We start from the raw sequence: 23,231 nt of genomic DNA on the forward strand, positions 1-23,231 counted from the left end.
TTCTGCTGCTTTCCCAGGCACATTAGCAGGGAGCTGGATCAAAAGTGGAGCAACCAGGACTCCAACCTGTGCCCATATGGGATGCTAGTGTTGCAGGAGGGAGCTTAACCTTCTATGCCACAACACTGGCCCCCATATAAGATTTCTAAGTCTTATAAAGCATTTTATTCTGATGACAACAAGTATCATTTGTTTTTCTTGATATTACTTATCAGGAAATTACCCTTCGTTATTTTTTTTAAGATTTATTTATTTATTTGAAAGTCAGAGTTACACAGAGGAGAGGCGGGGGGGGGGGGGGTCCTCCACCCGCTGGCTTACTCCCCAGGTGGCAGCAATGGCCAGAGCTGCATCGATCCGAAGCCAGGAGTCAGGAGCTTCCTCCTGGTCTCCCATGCGGGTGCAGGGGCCCAAGGACTTGGGCCATCATCTACTGCTTTCCCAGGAAATAGCAGAGAGCTGGATTAGAAGTGGAGCAGCCAGGTGTTGAACCGGCGCCCATATGGGATGCTGGTACTGCGGGTGCCGGCTTAACCCGCTGCGCCACAGCACCGGCCCCCTACCCTTTGCTTTTTTTTCCAAAACAATTCATTATGCAATACAAAGTAACAGCTTTGAGTTGGAGACTATGACCTGAGGTCCTCTTCCCATCACCTAATAGGTTTAAATACTCACTTTCTTGGCAAAAAAAAAAAAAGCATTAAAATTTATTTATTTATTTATTTATTTGACAGGTAGAGTTATAGACAGTGAGAGAGAGAGACAATGAGAAAGGTCTTCCTTCCGTTGGTTCAACCCCCAAATGGCCGCTACAGCCGGCGCTGCGCCGATCCAAAGCCAGGAGCCAGGTGCTTCTTCCTGGTCTCCCATGCAGGTGTAGGGACCCAAGCATTTAGGCCATCCTCCACTGCCCTCCCAGGCCACAGCAGAGAGCTGGACTGGAAGAGGAACAACCTGGACTAGAACCCAGCACCCATACAGGATGCTGGCGCGGCAGGCAGAGGATTAACCAAGTGAGCCATGGCACTGGCCCCTAAAATTTTAATATTAGTAAATCTTGGGACATAATTTCTCTATGAGATTATTTATTTTCTGTGAATTTGCTATCAGTTGATCTATATTTACCAGCCCCCACAAAAAGAAATCTCTTTACACAAAAATTTTCTGTATGCTTTACAAACACATTATTGAAACATGAATTTAAAAACAGGTGATGCTAGTGTTGTGGCACAGCATGTAAGTCACCAGCTGTGATGCCAGCATCCTGTATGAGTGCTGGTTCGAGTCCAGGATGGCCCATTTCTGATCCAGCTCCTTGCAAATGCACCTGGGAAAGCAGTAGAAGATGGCCCAAGTGCTTGGGTCTCTGTCATCAATGTGGGAGACCCGGGTGGAATTCCAGTATCCTGGTTTTGGCCAGGGCCCACTTGAGGAATAAAACAGCAGGTGAAAGATCTCTGTCTCTCTCTGTGTCTCTACCTTTCTATCATTCTTCTTTTCAATTCTTTTCAATAAATATTTTTTTAAAAAAAAAATTTATTTATTTATTTGAAAGTCAGAGTTACATGGAGAGGTGGGGGGGGAGGGGGAGGGTCCTCCATCTGCTTGTTCACTCCTCAACTGGCCGCAACAGCTGGAGCTGTGCCGATCCAAAGCCAGGAGCCAGGAGCTTCTTCCAGGTCTCCCACGTGGGTGCAGGGGCCCAAGGACTTGGGCCATCTTCCGCTGCTTTCCCAGGCCATAGCAGAGAGCTGGATCGGAAGTGGAACATCCGGGACTAGAACTTGCATCCATATGGGATGCCAGCACTTCAGACCAGGGTGTTAACCTACTGCACCAAAGCACCGGCTCCACAATAAATATTTTTTTAAATGACATGTAATTTTAAAATTATAAGTAAAATTTCCATTAAAAACTTTACAAGATAATCTGCAAGTTGAGAGTTTCTCCTTTTAAAGACCTCTGGACTGCTTGGATTTTGGTATCCAAGAATTTCCCCCATATCCAGCTTCTGACAGTGAAAAGTGGTGGAATGTTTCCAAATATGATGGAGAACGTTGTAGAATAAATGTCACTGCAGTATTGATGGGGTGGTAAATTAGAAAGAGGACACAGAAGAGGAGGAGAAATAGACAGACACAGGGAGAGGACAGCAAGAGCTCCTAGGTAATGGATCTAAAATTCCAAGCCCAGAGCAGTCCACAGAGGCAAGTTCAGTCCCATCGGGCTTGGGGAAGTAACTCACCGTTGCGGCCGTTCTGCTTCAGAGTGTTTGCAGAAAGCTGAATGGTGCTTCCATGACCCATGCTTTCCGGAAATTTCAGGTCTTCTAGGTTGCCTTCTGTGCTCAGTCGTGCAACTTCTAATTCTGTGAAGAGAACAGAGGTATCAGTGCTCACTAGCAAATGCGCCAATGCTGTCATAATTTCCACAGTCAATTAAATGTTTCTGAAACTCAAGCCCTGAAATTCTTGTTCTGTCACACATTATAGCAGTTCAATGTTTAAGAAAGTATACTGTTGGCATCTTATTTTTTTACAATAAAGCAATAAAAGTTATTAAAACCCTATAAACAATACAAATATATTAATAATAAAGTTTAAAATGTAAAACTCAAGCTCAAATTCTTATGCTTTATCATTGGCTTTAAGATACTTTTCAAAATCTTTTTAAAAGATTTATTTTACTTATTTGAAAGAGTTACAGAGAGAGGTAGAGACAGAGAGGTCTACCATCTGCTGGTTCACTCCCCAGATGGCTGCAATGACCGGAGCTGAGCCAATCTGAAGCCAGGAGCCAGGAGCTTCTTCCAGGTCTCCCATGAGGATGCAGGGACCCAAGGACTTGGGCCATCTTCTACTGCTTTCCCAGGCCACAGCAGAGAGTTGGATCGGAAGTGGAATAGCCGGGACTAGAACCAGCACCCATATGGGATGCTGGTGCTTCAGGCCAGGGCATTTACCTACTGCGCCACAGCGCCAGCCCAAAATATTCTGTCTTATAAATAAAGTAAAACTCCTTTTATAGGCTATATGTATACCACCATACCAATATTGATTCATTCCTAATCTAATACTTTGAAAGAGCTTTATCAAATGTTTGAAATAAAGTACTTATATCATAACACAATAAAAGATATTTATGTTCTTTATAAGGCAAATAATATAATTATCAGTTTGATCATTTCTACTCAAATGACTTATTTCTTGATTGCCCACAACTCAAAGATAATATTATAGACACGGCCCACAAGCCTTGTATCAGGAGGATGAAATTTCAGAGCACAAAACGTATACAGACACAAATACACATAAAAATACCAGAGAAGTAAATGCCCTGGATTCACCAGAAGGGGTCCCAGTCTAACCCGTCCAGCAGTGGGATGTCCTAAGGGGAATCAGATCCATGACTTTTGATCCTTTGAAGACACCAAGAGTGGATGCACTTCTCATTTGAGACAAAGAAGGAATCTACCTTCCTTAAAATAAAGCAGCCCCCCTGTGTGGGGCACCAGAGAGAGGTTTTTCTTTTCCTTCTGCTGCGTACAAGAGCCTCTGGACGTTCCCTGTGACAAAGGCCACTTACGAATATTGTCTGTGTTCTCCCTGACAATGTCAGTCTTCAAAAGGTTATCAGCCAGCACAAAAGCACTTTCCTCCACGGTGTCCAGCAACATGGTGGCCGCGCGCAGTTGATCACTTGCAGTCAGGTCTCTCCATGCATTCAAAGCTTGTGGCTGGAGGAGGTTGTTAACTGTCTCGACCATAGCCTACAAAAGGATGAACAGAATGACAGAGGTCTCTAGTGAACCTACGTAGCTGTCAGAAAGCCAGGTGTACATGTAGCCCAGCAAGCACGGATCAGCAGTGTGCATGAGTTCAGTATTGTCCCAGCCTCCCCTGTGACATGCTGCAGCAGAAGCATTCATTATTTTGCTCTGTAAAACCCAAGCTGAGACTTCGCAAGGCAAGGGGAAACCCTGTTTTTGTTTTGAAGGACAATAAATAGAGCCATGCTTCCTCTTTAGAATCAATAGCCCAGGATTCAATAACATTGTGATTACGTAATTAAATTATTTGGCTCAGGAATCACTGACATGTTATTTAAATCAACAATTTTACCATATCACCTGCAGAAAATTGGTTTCTTTTTTCCCTACACATCACCAAACACACGGATGCTGAACACAACAGAGATTAAAAGGACGATTATAGTCAGGACAATACAAGAATGTGTCGCCTGTAGGCTGACGACTCACAGAGAAAACCAAAGGTTTTTGCTTGGTTCTTTTTAGCCAGCTAGCAGAATGTCAGAATGGGGAAACTATCAAAGCATACATATTCCCAGGGGCTTTGGGTAAGTTACATATGGACAGAAACCTTCTTCATGCTGTTTACTGCTGGGGAGAGTAATAAACTTCACTACCTCTGGCCCTCAGGTGTTTCTTCTTAAAAAAAAAAATCATCAGTAGGTACAGGACACATAGAGAGAAAACTCCACATTTCTCATTGCTTCATGGAAAAGAATCATCTCTGTAGTTACAATTTATATATATCCTGCGGTTTGCTTTATGCTCTGGGTCACAAAGGAAAAACAGGTCTCCCGATAAGGTCTTGAGTTTCATTCAAACACTGAGAATTGCAAAATAGGAAAATATAACACCTGCAGTTTGAGAGTGATCATTCCCAAACCGGTTCATTATGAAATATGCCTCTACTCCAGAAATAAAGGAGAATAAACAGCCAACACAGACACAGTTTCTAAGCAGCAGGTACATTTTAAAACAGGACTCACCTTATTGACACCTTTGGCAGAGGGGTTGGGAGATAGGAGAGAAATATTCTTTACACTGTAGTGTTTTCTTGTGCTGGTGTTTTCATAGTAACCAAGTAAGAACTGTTAAAAATGCAGCCCCATAATGAAACACCTTGGCTGCCAATTAACACCAGCTTCAAAAACTAATTCACCTTTCGACAAAAGTTGTTTTTCTTGACATTTTCCCAACTCTTCCAAATTCTGACCAAAAATCAACATCAGTGGACTTTTTGGTAAATTAGTCCTACTCACAACTTGCACACTTTGCATCATTAAAAACTCCAAAACCACAATCAAGCCACAAGCATCCCTCATGAGCTTCAAGACCAGACATTTTCACAAGGGGCGCTTAGCTCTGTCATTTATTCTGCGTTTAAAGCAAGACCCAGGAGCCAGACAAAAGTATTTCCGATCACAACAAAATGAACTGCTTTCCAGGAAGTTTTCTGTAAGTGTAATGCCAACAGGACATGCCAAAAAAGAGGTGCCAGTTAGGAAACAAACACATTATACATTTTCTGCAGCCAGAAAGAGGACTTAGGACTCTTGCATGCAAAGAAGTATTGTGTCCGGCTTTAGATGATCTCCTGAATGCGTTCCACATGCTCCGAACAGCCCACGGGCAGCAACAAGTCTCTCTGGTCTCTCTGAGACATTCATTTTAGTGGCTAAAAACCTGAGTAATTGCTCAACAGTCATACTGAGTGACTTAAATCTTACCTCAGGTAAAACTTACTGGGGATTATTATTGCTGCTTTAATTTTGCTTTTGACCAAAACAGGCAAATTGAGAAAAAAAACAAACAACTGTGGTCAACTCCAAGAACATTCTAGATAAGATCCTATTGCGCCGGTGCTGCGGCTCACTAGGCTAATCCTCCACCTGCAGCACCAGCACCCCAGGTTCAAGTCCCGGTTGGGGCGCCGGATTCTGTCCTGGTTGCCCCTCTTCCAGGCCAGCTCTCTGCTGTGGCCTGGGAAGGCAGTGGAGGATGGCCCAGGTACTTGGGCCCTGCACCCGCATGGGAGACCAGGAGAAGCACCTGGCTCCTGGCTTCGGATCAGCACAGTGTGCCGGCCGTAGCAGCCATTTGGGAGGTGAACCAATAGAAAAGGAAGACCTTTCTCTCTGTCTCTCTCTCTCTCACTGTCTAACTCTGCTGTCAAAAAAAATTTTTTTTTTTTAAAAAGACCCTATTGCAAGGTTAAATTGTAAAGAAACAGACCAAGTTCCTCCCAACAAAGTGCCAGGGCCAGAGCTTCAGTGCTGAAGGCCACCAAACACTGAGAGAAGAACTAACAGAAGGGGTGGCCTGGGAGTACAGTAGGCACTTCACACCCAGCTCCTGCTAATGCACATGGAGAAGCAGCAGGTGATGGCTCAAGCACTTGGGTCCCTGCCACCCACATGCAAGACCCAAGAATGGGTTCCTGGTTCTTGGCTTCAGCCTGGCTCCTCAGCCCTGGCTGTTGTGAGAAGATTCTCTCTCTCTCCCTCTCTCTCTCTCTCTCTCTCTCTCTGTCACTCTGCCTTTCAAATAAATAAATTAATTAAAAACAAAAAACAAACAAACAAACAAAAAAACAAACCTCCCTGAAACTCTTCCAAAAAGTCGAAGAGGAAGGAATGTTTTTAAGCAGGTTTTAGAAGGCCAGCATGACTCTGATACTAAAGATAGGTGAAGACTCCGCAAAAAAATGAAACCACACAGGCCATGTCAGTTAACACAGATGCAGAGATCTTCAATGGAATTCCAGCAGGCTAAATCCAAGAGCACATGAAAAGGCCCACGAATCATGATCAGGTGCAATTTATCCCCACAATGCAAGAATAGTTCAACACAGAAAAATCAATTCATGTGATACACTTCACTAACATAACAAAGGACAGTATCCCAGGCTCATTCCAACAGATGCAGAAACAGCATCTGATAAAATTCACCACCTCTCAAAAGGAAATTACCTCAACATAAAAAGCCCAATAGGAAAAAACGTCAGCTAACACTGTAGTCAACAATGAAAATCTAGAAGCTCTTCCTCTAAGAACAGGAACAAGGTAAGTGTGTCTATTCTTGCTACTCTTATTCAAGGTAGTACAGCAAGTCCAGCCAGAGCAAGTAGGCAAAATAAATTAAAAAAAAAATCCATATTGGAAATGAAGAAGTAAAATTGTCCCTATCTGCAGATGATATGATCCTATATAGAGAAATCCTAAAAGACTCCATAAAAAAATCTGGCAGAATCAATTTAATTATTTAATTAAATTCAGGAACCTGTTTACATGTTTACAAGAGACCAAAGCTGTGCGTTTGAACTGACGGCAAATGATTCAAAGGCATCAGATATTAATTTATCTGATTAATTATATTTTTATTTATTTTTTGACAGGCAGAGTAGACAGTGAGAGAGAGAGACAGAGAGAAAGGTCTTCCTTTTTGCCGTTGGTTCACCCTCCAATGGCCGCCGCGGTTGGCGCGCTGCGGCTGGCACACCACGCTGATCCGATGGCAGGAGCCAGGTGCTTCTCCTGGTCTCCCATGGGGTGCAGGGCCCAAGTACTTGGGCCATCCTCCACTGCACTCCCGGGCCACAGCAGAGAGCTGGCCTGGAAGAGGGGCAACCGGGACAGAATCCAGCGCCCCGACCGGGACTAGAACCCGGTGTGCTGGCGCTGCAAGGCGGAGGATTAGCCTAGTGAGCCGCGGCGCCAGCCAATTTATCTTATTAATTATATTACCAATGTAAATAAACTTACTGCAATTGAAAGTTGGAGGTCAATGTTTTTTCACCATAATAAATTCTGGGGGCCGGCACTGTGATGCAGTGGATTAAGACAACACCTGCAACACCGGCATTCCATAAATTTGTAATACATTTTGCACAACTGCATCCTCTCCAATAAGGTATAATCTTCAGAGAAGCTCTATATTAAAGACTAAATAATTTCCAGGATTATTAAAGAAACAGTAAATTGAAAATATGGCTCTAGGGCTTGGGAGTTGGTGAGTTCTTATACAAATTTCACATCCATTTACTCTGTGTAATGAAAACCCAGTCATGACTGTTCAAGTGTGATAGCAAGAAATCTGAACCCAGGGACTGAGTAACAGTATTCTGCGGTGTTAACATCTGGGGGTGGGATTTGGAGCCACAGCCGCTGCAGCAGTACCTGACCCCTGCCTCTCACTGGTTATGTAACACTGGGAAAGTTACCTAACATCCCCAAACCTCCACGGCAAAGTGGAGGTGAGAAAAGTCATCATTTCATAACATTTCCTGGCTCATAATAAATGCTCAAGGTATAATCTTATTTTTATTTTCATTTGACATCATCATCCAGTGATATTAAGCACAAATCACACCCGAGACTTGCTAAATTGCCACATTGAAGTGAGATTGCAAGGAACAGCTCTTCTGAAATGCAATCTTTATAATGTGACCTCCGACACAACTCAACTCTGAAGAAATACACTACCTGAAGCTTCAAGTAACTGGAGCCTAGAGGCTTGCACAATGTCCACCTTATCTGCTTTGTGCTCAATATACACTGTTTGCATTTCCCAAAGGATGCTGAAATGTCCCTGTTACCAGCAAAGCTAAGGTCAGGCAAACAGTCACAACTCCACAATGGTAGTGAATATCTGCACTCGGGTTCTTTTTATACATCTGTGCATTATGCATTTGTAAATTTTACACAAAAAGGATGATGTCATAATTTTTCTAAAGTTAGCTATTTGCATTATTTTCACTAGCGTAGCATCATCTATTTAAAAAACAGGCTGATTTTCATTTCATTTGGTTACAATGAAATGAGTGTAAATATATTTAGAACCCAAGTTGGATGGAAAACATACAGTGAATTTGATAAAATCTGAAGCAGACACTGAAACATCTGGGGATATCTCTTTAAGGTCCGATAGTTCTCATTGATTTCTCTTTTCTGCTATAAATTCTTTTCTGATTTGAAATGTACACCCAAAACTGGAAGAAAATAAAGTTAGCCCTAAATGTATCTTACATGATTTTTTTTATTCTCATCATAATGCCTCACTTCAGGTAAGAGAGGAAAAAAAATCACCTATGGTTTTGCTATTTAAAGATGAAAATAATCTAAACTGTTGAAAAGGAAAGTGCATCAATAATATCTTTGCCAGAAGCTAAATATTAACTCACTTCATCATCCTCAGTAAAGCCCTAGAACCTGAGAATGAGCCGGGCGTGGGAAATTTGCATTCTAGTTCTGCCACCAAATTTCAGCATGCCTTAGGACAAATCATGTTTTCCCACCATTCATCAAACTGTGAACTACCCAAGAAAATAAGTGTCACAGTGTTTCAATTTGAGGGTAGTCAGGGGTGGCTATTATCCTTTTCATTATACAATTTACTGTCTACACTTTAAGTGCCTTTTGATTGCTTCTAAAAATCAAATATAAATTAGAGAGTCAAAAGTCATTTAGAATTATACCAGGATCACAGACACACCATATCCCTCTGGATATATATTTTACTACACACTAGTGCAGCTCTTATCCTTAAATTCAGACCTCAAGCAAATTCATTTTACTTGTTTTACTCGGAGCATATACATTTGTTAAGGATGTCATACACTTAACATATTTTTAAAAGGAAAATTTTATTTTTTGTTATAACATCTTTAAAAGAACTCTGGTGGGAAACAGTTGTATATCGTCAGCATGACAACGTCTGCAGTTATCCCAAGAGGATACACTTGTGATTCCTCAGCCAGAGTACACTCAAGAATCCATGATGCCAAGCACATGGCTGGTGCTTCTTGGCCAGGTGAGCAGTAAATCTCACTCTCTCTCTCCCTTCCCTTGAAAACCACAATGAAAGCTCAAGAGAAGGGATGTCCTGTGGAAGACACCTTGCTTTACCACCACTGCATTTTTCTGCAGATGAGCTTATTAAATACGAGCTCAAGCTCCACGTGCTCCACGAGGTCTTGCATAAGCAAAACAAAATTCCCCCACCCTTAGGTCTATTACCTGCTCTATGTTCTTTGTGTCACGACCTGTTACCCAGCAGTGTCTCGTATATTTATTTACCAAGAACACTGTTCTGGATCTCTCACTGCAGAGAAGGCAAGATTCATGAGAGTGGGGGTCCAAAACAGGGCTTAGCAACTTGTAGATAAGTGATTATTAGCCAGTGAAGATTCATACTTCAGTCAGTTTTCCCCATTTGCATTCTGCAGAAAAAAATATCTCGGAAGGAATTGATTTATATAAGAGGATGGAGTATCTACCAAGGACCAAACCTCGTAAATAGCTGTTATTTTTCTGAATCATTATTTCAGAGTTTCCGTACCAAAAATGGCTGTCCTAGTTAGCTTGGGCTGCTATACCCTACTCTGGGCAATTTATAGACAACAGAAAGTTACTGCTGAGTTCTAGGATCAAGGCACCAGAAGATTCAGATTCGGTGCCTGGCATGGTCTGGTTTCTTCATTCCTGCAGGATGGATGGGACAAACTCTTCTGGGCCTCTTCTAACAAGGGCACCAATCCCATTCTTGAGAACTCTCACTTCCACATTCCCACCTCCCAACACCACTGCACAAAAGATTGAGGATGAACACATGTGATTTACCAGGGGACACAAATATTTATACCAAGGCATGCTCCATTTTGCTACTTATTCATCTTTAATAGGATCATCCATATTTGTGTTTGGCTTTCTCATTCACCTATCATGTCTTCAGGGGAAAGACTGTGATATGTTTTCCCAGAGTAAATTTGTGCCTTGATTCATCCTGTGTACTCATTAACACTCATTACACAAAGATGACTTCTATGTGTTATCAAGTCATTCATGACAAATACTACACTACACCATGGAAACCTGAAAGCATCTTTTTTTATTTCTTTAGATGTTTTTCCATTTCTCCCCTAAAAGTCATCTAAAAAATTAAAGTGTTCAGATATTACCATGACTTGGAAGGAAGACAGGCAAAATGAGAGTTGATTAAGGTAACCATTAGAGTCTTTGGGAAGAAAAGCTGAAATGAACGTTGCTGTTGCTAATGCAGACCCCCACACATAAAAATGCATTTTTAAAAGATTTACTTATTTTATTTGAGTTACCGAGAGAAAGAAAGAGAGAGACAGAGAGAGGGACAGAGACATAGATAGAGACAGATCTTCCATCCATTGTTCACTCCCCAAATGGCCACGTGGGCTGGGGCCGGGTCAGGCTGCAGCCAGGAACCAGGAGCCTCCTCCATGTCTCCCATGTGGGTGCAGGGGCCCATGTATCTGGGACGTGTCCTGTTGCCTTCTGGTGCATTAGCAGGGACCTGGATCAGACGTGGAGCAGCCAGGACTTCAGTGCCTATTTGGGATGCTGCTACTGCAGGCAGTGGTTTAACCCACTGCACCAAAGCGCGTGCCGGCCACGTAATAATGCATTTTCCAAAGAGTTTCCCAAAATGTTTTCAAGTGTACCAAAGCTAATTTTTAATGTCGATCAGCAACATTTCATTGAATACATATAATGTGCAAAGAACTAGAGAAGACATTCTTGCTAGATGAGGTTAGGAAAGAAAGAAAAAATGAAGTCTCTAATTTGCCTTTGCATGAAGCCAGAAAGACCACACCAAATAGAGTTAAAGCCCACAACACTGTGACATAAAGAAATTGATCCTTGGCAGAGATAAAAAAAAAAAAAAATCCCAGAAGGCCTTTGCTTTTGAATTAGACAGTAAAAGATAAATAAACTTTCCTGGGCTCTGTAAGAAATCTGAAACTGAAGGAATAAACAAGCTGACAGCAAAAAAAAAAAAAAAAAAAAAAATCAAATATTCATCTCTGGTCATCCCATTTGAAAACTAAGAACAATTACTTCATGAGTAGATAAATGTAAACTAATCAATTGCTGACATTTTCAAAAACTAGGTAGTTACATATTTTACAAAGTTTACCTCTTTGTTTTTGATATGTTCTGAATGCAGCAAAATTTCTCAATATAGACTGCGATGATTTTGAAAAAGAATGAAAAAGCTTCTTGATATAATTTTTTCAGTTGAGAATAAAATAAAATAGAGCAAAAGTTTAAAATCATTACTAAAGAGAGCACTCCATACTCCACTCTATGTTTAGATATTGATTCAAACCAAAATTTTAAAGGTCAAATGTTGGAAGAGTCTTCAAAATAGTTTATAACTTGCAGTGTTTTTTTTTTTTATTAGAAGTCACATAGAATGACTGATATTTACACATCTGATCAATAAACCTGGCATTCATTTTATAACCACTGTCATATAATGTTATTAAGCATATAAAAACTACTAATCTCTGAACTCCCTTTTATATTACGGTGAAGTGTTGGCATTTTCAAATCTTAATTAAAATTAAATTGTATAACACATATGACCTTAATACAATAACAGGACCTTTAACAATAGAACAAGGTTAAAAAATTTTTTTTCATAGAGAAAGCTGCCTACTTGAGAGACCTAGAGTTTATAAAAGCACTATTTCAGCAAACTACAGGTAATTGTTTCACTTTTAAAATCTAGTTCAGTTTACAGTGAAATGATAGAATACGGTTAAATAGATCTATATTGTGCTAAAGGAACTGAATGTAGAGCTATAGACTTGACTCAACCCTCTTGCTAACTCAATACTCATATGACAAATATCAATTTAAGCACCTTCATTGTGCAGTGTCCACTGGGATGCAGCAAGAAAGACAGATGTCTCTCTTCATGCACAATGATAACATAGTCAGCCCACATAAATGAGCAATTAAAATCCAACATATCAGGCATTATAGTAATGGAAACACAGAGTTTGCATTCTGTATTGGAAAGGCTCCATGAAGTAGGTGACTACCAAGTTCAAGGTCTTGAATCCAAGCACTCCAATTTGGCATGTGGGCATCCCGAGCAGTGTCTTAGCTGGTAGGCCCAAAACCTCTCCCAAATTCTCCTTGTGGTCCAAGTGCATAATTTGCCTGGATAAATAGTAAGTTAGAGTTTAAAAAGGAAAGGATGTAAAGAAGGGACAAAGTGAAGGAAGAAGGGAGGAAAAAAATAGAAGAAAATCCATGGTACTAAGTGAACAGGATACACAAATAGACGAGGCATACCTGGGGAATATTTCCTATACAGAAATCCCTATCATAATTGGCAAAGAGTTATAGCAATAAAATATAATTCACACAATACGGTAGAAAGGACCAGGAAAGTAACAGCTCCCTGAAGGAGTTCTTTATTCTGGATCAAAGAAATGAGTATCTCCGGCTGTTCCTGAGCCGTCATTTTAAAATCTAAATGCATTTCAGATTCCTCGTTGGGGCAACAAGGATGCACATGTATAGACTATGGCCTGGCAGAAATGGTCAATACAGGAGGCAGGGGAAAACTTAACTGCATCTTGCCATGGAATATTTATTCTAATTCACTTGGTGCTTAAATCAAATGAAACAAGCCCTTGTCTAGGTTTTCATGAGCTGTCTTTGAAAATTTGGTCCATTGTAGTTCAGGCATTTAAAATATAAATGCCAGTAAGTGATTCTTCATTATCCAAGTGAATATACTGATTTTACTTTTCTCTTGATTTTAAAACTTCATTGTTAGTCTTTCCAAATAGAACAAGGCTTTTTAAGGAGACTCCGGTCAACATTTCATTCATTATAAAGTTTTCCTCAATGGCTTATTTCAATGTTAACCTTACGTGCTTCCTAGAAATTCCATGTACTCCTGTCCGTACGAATGATCACTAGGTTATCAGGCACGCATTAGTCTCTACTGCAATACCATGAAAATTCACACGAGGGTTGCTTCTTTCTCAAGACCTATTCTATCCCACCCTCCTCCTGCAAGCTGAGGACTCACTGGCTTCTGATAGAGTGGCTGCATTCTGCAAACAGAAAAAAAAAGTTCTTGGAAAATGCACACTATCTTTTCTTTCTGAGAACATAAAAAGAAATTACTGGAAAGAGAACAGATTTCATAGGTACAATTTTAAGAAGATAACCATACTTCTCTCTTTTTTTAAAGACTTTTTTATTTATTTGAGAAGTACAGTTACAGACAAAGACAAAGAGATGGAAGAAAGGTGTTCCATCCACTGGTTAACTCCCTAAATGGCTGCAATGGCTGGAGCTGAGCCAATCTGAAGCCAGGAGCCAGGATCCTCATCTGGACCTCCCATATGGGACCAGGGGCCCAAGCACTTGGGCCATCTACTGTCTTCCCAGGCCACGAGCAGAGAGCTGGATCAGTAGAGGAGGAGCTGGAACAAGAACTGACACCCATATGGGATGTTAGCACCACACCCGGAGGCTTTGCCAACTATGCCACAATGACAGCCCTAGAAGATACCCACACTTCTGTTCCTCTCTATCCCTCCCTCAATCAATCCCCCTCCTTCCTTCCTTTTTCTTCTTTTCTTTTTCTTTTTTTTTTTTTTGACAGGCAGAGTGGATAGTGAGAGAGAGAAAGAGAGACAGAGAGAAAGGTCTTCCTTTTGCCGTTGGTTCACCCCCCCAATGGCCGCCGCGGCCGGCATGCTGCGGCCAGCACATTGCGCTGATCCAAAGCCAGGAGCCAGGTGCTTCTCCTGGTCTCCCATGGGGTGCAGGGTCCAAGCACTTGGGCCATCCTCCACTGCACTCCCGGGCCACAGCAGAGAGCTGGCCTGGAAGAGGGCCAACCGGGACAGAATCCGGCGCCCCGACCGGGACTAGAACCCGGTGTGCCGGCGCCGCAGGTGGAGTATTAGCCTAGTGAGCTCTGGCGCTGGCCCTTCCTTTGTCTTTAATTTTTGCAAAAACACAGTTTTAATCTACTCTATATTCACAGGCTTAATGTACTACTAACCATAATATTCAACAAGTAAAAAGACCACAGTTCCACAGGAATATAAACAAGGGCCAAAAACAACAGTCAGATCATTTGAAGTCATGTTGTCTTCATGATTCTCTATAAAGGCAAAGACAACTGGTGTTCCAGAGACAGTAACACAAGATAGCAGCTAATAGGGGCAGAGATAACTTATGAAAACCAAACACACAGCCTTAAAATAGAATAAGGATCTAAAAGCAACCTTGTACATATTTAAAGTAGGGAAGTGATACATGTTCCAATGGTTAACATTTGTTGAGTGAACTCCTGATCCCAATATGAGCACTTTACATGCATTAACTCTTATTTTTCATGGTAACGCAGTACATTAGAGATTATTGTTATCTTCACCATGCAATGAGAAAACCGAGACTCAGAAGTTAAGCAACATGCTAAAAACATGGGCTAACATGGGATAGAACAAGGGTTTAAATCCATGCATTCTGACTCCAGAGATGGAGAAAGTAGATTGTGCAAAGATATTCTAAATGACTTCTTAGCTTTTTGAAGTTGGCTGATGAGGAAAATAAAGACACACAAGTACAGATCTGCAGGAAGGTAGTGAGACAGAACTCACTTAAAATGTGAATATCAGAAGAAAAGCAAATTTTTGTTCTTTAAAAGGTAGTGGGGGGGCAAGCATTTGGCATAGCAGTTAGACACGGACCCCTGTGCCTCATACAGGAGTGCTGAAGTTTGAGTACCCGTTTCACTCCTAATTCCAGCTTCCTGCTAACGCACATTCTGGGAGGCAGCAGGTGATGGCCAAAGTCCCCAAGTGGGAGACCCAGATGGAGTTCCCAGTTCATGGCTTCAGTCTGGCCCAGCCCTGGCCATACGGGCATTTGGGGAGTAGATCTACAAATGGAAGATACCTCTCGTATGTATGTCTTTCTCTTTATCACTCTGCTTCACAAGTACATAACCTAAATTAAAAAATTTTAAAGAGGTAAATGGTGTCAGTGTGTGTATGGTGTATTTGGAAGGGAAGGGTGTGTGAGACACGATGAATCTAAACTTGCCTATTTTGAATGTATCTGAGTGTCACCAAGTGGAAAGGTCTAGATGGTCCTGAAACTCACATAAAATATTTGTTCTAGGCATAAAGTTTAGGCCTCATGAAATGAAGAAGGCACGGGCCGGCACCGTGGCTTAACAGGCTAATCCTCCACCTTGCGGTGCCGGCACACCGGGTTCTAGTACCGGTTGGGGTGCCGGATTCTATGCCAGTTGCCCCTCTTCCAGGCCAGCTCTCTGCTATGGCCCGGGGAAGGCAATGGAGGATGGCCCAAGTCCTTGGGCCTTGCACCTGCATGGGAGACCAGGAAAGCACCTGGCTCCTGGCTTCGGATCAGCACGATGAGCCAGCCACAGCGGCCATTGGAGGGTGAACCAACGGCAAAAAGGAAGACCTTTCTCTCTTTCTCTCTCTCTCTCTCACTGTCTACTCTGCCTGTCAAAAAAAAAAAAAAAAAAAAAAAAAAAAAAAAAAACAAAGAAATGAAGAAGGCTTATCGAAGACACTGGTAGGTATAACATCACCCAGATAAACGGAGTAGAAAGAGAACTGATGGCACAGAAGCACTGTTAACAATAGCCAGGAAAAGAGGTGAGACTAGCCAACAACAGAGATGAAAGTCCCTGGTCAGGAAAGAATGGCCTCACGGAGGTCTAAGAAAGGCTTCTATGAGACCTGAAATTAACTCAATCAGGAGAGCACCCAGAAAGCTTTTCTCCTTGAACTAGTAACAGTGAGTGGTCTTCTTTTGTAGTTTTGTTTCTCTGCAACTGGTGTAATGATTATAAACTAAAAACCACAGAGATACATGCTTTAAGGTACAATCAGTCCAGTGTTAGGTATCATTACTTCAGAGCATTTAAAAGGAATGAACAGTATTCTAAGCTCGGGATACATTTTAAACAAAGCAGAGAAAAAAACAGTCTCGGAACTGAACATTCTGGCAAGTGAAGCAAATAATACAGTAAGTGACACTAGGAACTACAAACTGCCGAGGAAAGTAAGAGGAAAATGGGTAAAGTGGGAGGAGTATAGAGATTCAGGGGCAGAACTGGAGAAAAGGCGGCTTGGAGTCCTAAATACGACACTTGAAGCAAATAAAAGCCATGGTGAAGTATCATCTTATTCCAGCTATTTTCAAGAATACAAAATACACAAATAACAAATACCGGGGAAGGTGTGGATGAAAGGAACTCGTTCATACTGTGGGTGGGAACGCAACTTAATACAGCCATTATGGAGAACTGCAGGGAGGTTCTCCAGAAAGGATAAACATTGACCATAGGACCTGGCTGCCCCACTTCTGGAATATCCCCAAAGGAAACGAAATCAGCAAGTCAACAAGGTTCCTGCATTTCCACATTCCTCAGACACAACTGTTCTCAACAAGGAGGAGATGCGATTGATGTAGGAATCCATAGATGGATGGTAAAGAGTAAGTGGTGTACCTGCACCATGGAACACCACTTAGCCACAAAACAATACTGAAATCCTAATATTTGCAGCAAAATGGATTGGAACTGGAGACCATTATGTTAAGTAAAATAAGCCAGACACAGTAAAACAAATACCACATGCTCTCTCTTAGATATAGTGTAGAAAATAGCTGATCTGAACTTAAAATAGTAACTCTTAGAGGTTGAGAAGGATGCGGGGAGAGAGAACAAAGTGGGGTGAGATAATGGGCATCAAAACACAGCCAGATAGATGTAGTAAGTTCTAGTGTTCCAAAACACAGCGGTGTGCCTATAGTTCACAAAGGCTTATATTATGTTGCACACAGAACTGGAACAGGCAAAGCATGTGCCACACCTTGAAAGGCATGGTTTGGAGTCCACTAAAATAAAACAAGAAAGGTGGGCAGTGAACCACATCGCTGGAGATGAGAATGAGTTGCAAGTCAAGATCAAGAATTCAGTATGGACACAGAAGATCTGGGATGATGAGGAGCTGCCCATTTGACAACAAAGAGAAGATATAGAAACACTAGCTGGAACATTAAGTCTTGGGTTGAAGAGAATAGTCCATGCTAGAAGTAACACTTGTGATTCACTGGCATCCTGGTGGTACTTAAATCAAGGGAATGGCTGTGCAAAGAGAAAACAAGGACCAAGTATTGTGCTGGGGTATTCCAAACTTTAGGGCTTTGTGGAGAAGCAGAGGACCCAGCAGAGCAGCTGGAAGGAAGTGTAGGGTAGGAGGAAAATCAAGAAGAACTAAAGAGAGAGTATCAAAGAAGAGGGAATGATCAACTGAGTTGGATGTTTCTGGTTGGCCAAGGAAGTGAAGGCTTAACTGGCAACCACTGGTTTAGAAGAACGAAGCCATTGGGAACCTCAACTGCAGTTTCTGTGAAGTCATGGGGACAAAAGCCAGAGGAGGCAGACTGAAAACAGAATGAGAAGAGGGACTGGCAATCGTTGAGTACTGGCAAGCGTTGTCAGGATCCCTGCTGTAGTGACATAGCAGAAGAGTTCAATGAAATAGTAAATATTTAGAGATTATTTAGTATGTGCTGAGTACAACCGAAAAGGTCCTAAGGATTTAGAAGTAAAAGTGGCGTTGCTCCCTTCCAAGCAGCTCAGTGAGAGAAGAGTGAAAAGATATTAAAATACAGCCTGATAATTGCGAAAACTGAGTGTTTTAAGTTCACACAAGAGGGCATTTATCCAGACTAAGAGGGACAAAGAATGCCTCCTTCCAGAAATTGATATGTGAAGTGGGTGTTGACAGATAAGTCAGCTCCTGACACGCAGGAAAGGAGAATTGAGAGCAAATCTAGAATTAATCCAAGCAAGAGGTATTGTGACTACAAAGGCACAGAGGCATAGACTGTAAGCACATGGGTACTTACTCAAGGATGAAGGTGGGCCCCTTAAAGGTGTGAGAAATAAGCCAGACGAAATTGATATTCAAACACTGTAGTGTAAAAAAAGGGGTTTTTTTCTAGAGGTCCAAAGACAAAAATGGACAACTTGTCTGGTCAAGTCATGATTAGACGTGCATCTTTAAAACCTGACTCGGCATTCAGGGAGTGAATTAACAGAAGAATTTGGAAGCATGTAAAGCATTTGGTACACTGGCTTTCAAGAATCATCTACACAAAGGTGACAACTGGGAATCTGAGGGAAATGAAGCAGAACACAATGTCATGACCCAGTTAGAGGTTTTCATGGCATTCAGGCTCTTGTGTCTGGTCCATAGCCTCCCCACCACCATATTCCTTAACCCACTGCTTTAGGCATTCAAGACGTCTCCAGAAAGTACGTGGAAATGTGCATTATGAAAAAATAGGCATGGATTTCAAAAATTTTTTGCACCAAAGTAATCTTCTTTTTTAATTCCATTCTTTTCCTACATACTTTCTGAAGTTCACTCATAGAGCTCTTTTTTTCTCTTCCCAGAACACCCCAACCACTTCTCACTTGACCTACCTTTGCCGGGTGACCTGTGTCTCCAGGTAGGCAGATGGCTGGGCCCAAATTGCCAGGACTCAGCTCCATCATCATCTCCTTACGGTCTTCCTTGATCCACACAATCCCGAAGTCACCAAGAAGTCACTTTCAATCACAGGACTCTGCTTTAATTCTTTGCATAGCACTGCTGCCATCATCTTACATTATTACTTTGATACTGATTGATTCACTTGCTATTTCTTTCCCAAACTTCAGCCTGCTGTACTAGGATGTGAGCTGTATAAAGGCAGAAATCCTGTCTGTCCCTAGCCCTGAATGCCTGCACCTGGAACAGTGCCCAGAAGATAAGAGCTCAACAAGACTGTCTAGGTGAATGAATGGATAATTTATGCTCTTCTTAAACTATATGTGTTCAGTGTATTTTAATGGGAATGTATTTCTGCTTCTCAAAATGGCACGCCTCTAGGAAAGTCTGAGGAATTGACATAGGCCTAGCAGAGTCAATTAAATGTAATGTGATATTTGGATTGGGTCCTAAACCAGGAAATCGACATAGGTAAAAACTAAAGGAATCTGAATATGCTACAGTAGTCAATAATGATATATCAATATAGATTTACTAATTACAATGTGTACCATAACAGTAGGGTGTGGCAGGGGGAGGTACATGGGAACTTCTGCACTACTTGATAAATCTGTAATTGTTCCAAAAATTAATGTCTTTTAGCTTTTTTTTTTTTTAATGACATGCTTGTAAACAGTTAAAATAATACCAAAGCAGGAATGGACATTTGGCTTAGTAGTTAAGCTACTGGGTTGGGATGCCATATCCCATATCAGAGTGCAGGGTTAGAGTCCCAGCTCCATCTCCTAGTTACAGCCTCCTGATAATGGGCACCCTGGGAGGCAGCAGGAGTGGCTCAAGTAGTTAGCTTTCTGCCACCCATGTGGGAGACCAGGATTGAGTTCCAGCCTCATGTTGGGCATCTGGGAAATAAACCAGCAGATGGGAGTGTTCTCTCTCTCTCTCTCTCTCTCTCTCTCTCTCCCTCTACCTCTCTCTCTCTGCCTCTCAAATAAATAAAATTTAGAAAAACAGAAGTACATATACATATAAATTACAACCTGAAAATCCATTTATTGAATGCAACCCCAGCACCTGCCCAAAAATCCCTTTTGAAAGTTTGTTGTGGATCATCTAAGACTTGTAAATATTTACAAATATAAACAAACAAATGTGATCACTGCAGAGCTCCCTGGCTCAGCTGCTGTGGCCATCTGGGGAGTGAACCAGCAAATCAAATATCTCTCTTTTTCTCTGTGTCTCTCCCTGTTTCGATGTCACTCTGCCACCCAAAGAAATAATATATTTTTAGAAAAAAAAAAAAAAGATATCACACCTGTCTTTCTGAATCAACACACACTGTCTCATCTTGTGGCTAGAATCTGCCTCTGCCTGGTGTAGTTTATTCAGGCAATCTTATCGACTGACGAAGAGTTCAATTTTTGTTGATCTAAATCATGACACTAATATACTTTGTGATCCAGTCTACAAATTTATTCTTTTCCACGGAGAAATTCTACTCTGTTGTTGGATCTGCCACAAGCTATTCCCAACCCCTTGATCTGAGGCCTGGAGAATAACACTGTTTTGTGACTGTGTGACAAATTTTAAAAAAAAGTTAGTTGCATCTGAGAATGCACATAGCTCAGATGACTCATGTTAGACACAGAATCATTGATTATATCCAGCGAGGAAGCTACATCTCTTCATGCAGCATTTAGCTATGCAAATAGGGTAGCCAATGAGATATGATCAGAAATAGTTGGTGAGGGTTCTGGGAAGAATGAAGTCCTTTAGCTACATTTCTTTTTCTTTCTTTCTGTGTGGAGATTAGCAAGAGGCAATGTCTGGAACCAAAGCACCTCCCTTGACATCATGAGGACAGAAGCCCATGTGCTGAAGACAATGGACCAGAGACACAGACGCTGCCTTCCTCGATGATGATTGCATGGCCTTTTCAAGCTAATCCTGAACTTGCTACTTATGTGCAAGAGGGCCCTGGTTTGCCTAAGCTACCATAGTTAAGTTTCTGTTCCTACCAATTGCACAAAATTTATACATTAGAGAAAGGAAAATATAAAACTTGTAACTGTTGGGAGTAGTCCTGAAAAAATCATTTGTTTGGTTCCAAGCCATCAGGCAACTACTTTACTGCAAATTACACTTTAAAACTTCCATTTCTTTTCTGACCTGTACCAGAAAAGCTAATGATGGTTTCAGAAAGTAGGATCTTAAATCTGCAGTGCTGTTTTTAATATCGTTTTCCTTCTCGTTAGCTATGTGATCATAAAGCCATTAAAGAAACAGCAATGCAAATTGATGCGCATTCTCTTGCATTTGCTCAGAAATAGTATCTATTTATAGTCTACGTGTTGAAAACTTTTCTGATGACAACCTTATGTTTACAAATCAGTGGTGCATAGAACAGGCTTTATATACAGTTTTTCAATTAAGTAATGACTCAGGCTTTGATCAGGAAATTAAACAAGAAAGGAAGACACAAGTCGATGAAGAGAGAAAATATTTTTGTTTTCGATGAAAATCTTTTATTTGACACGAGAAGGGAATGTTGTTTTCTCACCCTCACTAGAGGTGCTTGCTGAAGCATTCACAAACCCTGTCCATGCAAGCAGCCACAGGAACATTGTCTTTTCTCTGTCAATGGAAGCAGCAGAAATGACTGTGTAAAGTAGCATCTCTAACCTGACACATTCTCCAGGGAAAGCTTGGGAGAATCCCGGAGTGATGTTCTCTTCACGGCAAAGCATGATCTCCGTTGTCATCTGTCATTGTCTTTGGAGGGCTTTTAGATTTAGGAGATGACCTGCTCAACCTCTCCAATGGTACTGTACAACTTACTCTGCTTACATTATATTTGATTCCTCTGTCTTTTGATTCAATGATTGCTTTGTAGCAGCACTTAATGACTACAACTTAGAAGAGGTGATTCCTGTAACCACTCTTTATCTAAAGAAAACGGCTCTGTCTTGTAGATGCAAGTCATTTTCTTTGATCTCAATGTCTTTTAACAATAGGTTCAGGGTAGCAGAAACACTCAGGGTGCAGATTTATATTTTCTCCCTTACTGACATAAATCAAGTACAGATTTATCAAGCTGTGAAATATATTAAGTTCACGGGGTTCTAGCAAAGGGTTACCAAACCACAAAAACCTGCTGTGATTCAAACTACTTTCAGATGTCCTTTTAATTATATTAAATGAAAGTTTGGGTTGGCTTTGATGCTTATGGGCAAACATCAAAATCTCTTGAAAGAGCTGCTAAAAGTACTCCCTGTTGCTGTAGTTAATATACTATATTGTATGCACACTGCTAGCCAATTTATTCTAGCCACTTTAACAAGGATATCCACCCTGACAGGCCACACAGAATAGTATCACAAGTCAAGCAAAGCACAAATCATTAGAGGACTCTGAAAGTTGTTTGACATGCACCACGGAGCTCTTTGTCACACAGCCAATTAAGTGACCAAACAAGGAACTTGAAAATACTCATTAATTTCTTCCTAGCAGTATAAATGGAGCTTAGAATCCTTCTTGTCTCATGCACCTAAGGCACACAAGTAAACTGGCATAATTCAATTTGCACCGTGTCAAAGGTGCAAGTAGCAACTTTGGTTCACAGTCTGCATTAATGAAACTAAAGATGCAACGAATGAGCTAAAACGTTTAGATATTATAGATGATATAAAGATAGCCAGGCGTTAGATTTTTTTTTAAGTCATCAAAACTTGAAGTTTCTTTTATCCTTGAAAAGCTGTGTCAGCGTTTCTGAGCAGACTCAACAGCATTTAACACTGTTTCCTCCTCCTTCGATAAGAACAACTCTCTGGGTCCCTCTTTCTTCATCTGCTCTTTAGTCTCTACTACTGGTTTTTCTTCCTCTCCCTGACCTCTTCCTATTATGGTTCTCCAGGGCACAGTACCACACTCCTTTCTCTTCTCTTGCAACACTCATTGCCATGATGAGTTCAGCTGGTCTATTAGTTTCACACTTCCTGCCAATGTGCACCTTGGAAGGCAGCAGATTAT

General features: G+C 41.3%; 1 protein-coding gene across 18 annotated transcripts in view; it reads right to left on the minus strand.

Moving 5' to 3' along the window:
• Window positions 1-23,231, minus strand: part of ADGRL3 (adhesion G protein-coupled receptor L3) — a 486,726-nt gene that overhangs the window by 129,926 nt on the left and 333,569 nt on the right. For all 18 annotated transcript variants that reach the window (XM_062199279.1, XM_062199284.1, XM_062199276.1 and 15 more), the window contains 2 exons: window positions 3,586-3,769; window positions 2,246-2,368 (listed from right to left, as the gene is read on the minus strand). In XM_062199279.1, the coding sequence (XP_062055263.1) occupies window positions 2,246-2,368; window positions 3,586-3,769 (307 nt within the window). The remainder of the gene's footprint in view (window positions 1-2,245; window positions 2,369-3,585; window positions 3,770-23,231) is intronic.

Source organism: Lepus europaeus, chromosome 8 (assembly GCF_033115175.1).
Source record: "Lepus europaeus isolate LE1 chromosome 8, mLepTim1.pri, whole genome shotgun sequence".
Taxonomy (NCBI): domain Eukaryota; kingdom Metazoa; phylum Chordata; class Mammalia; order Lagomorpha; family Leporidae; genus Lepus; species Lepus europaeus.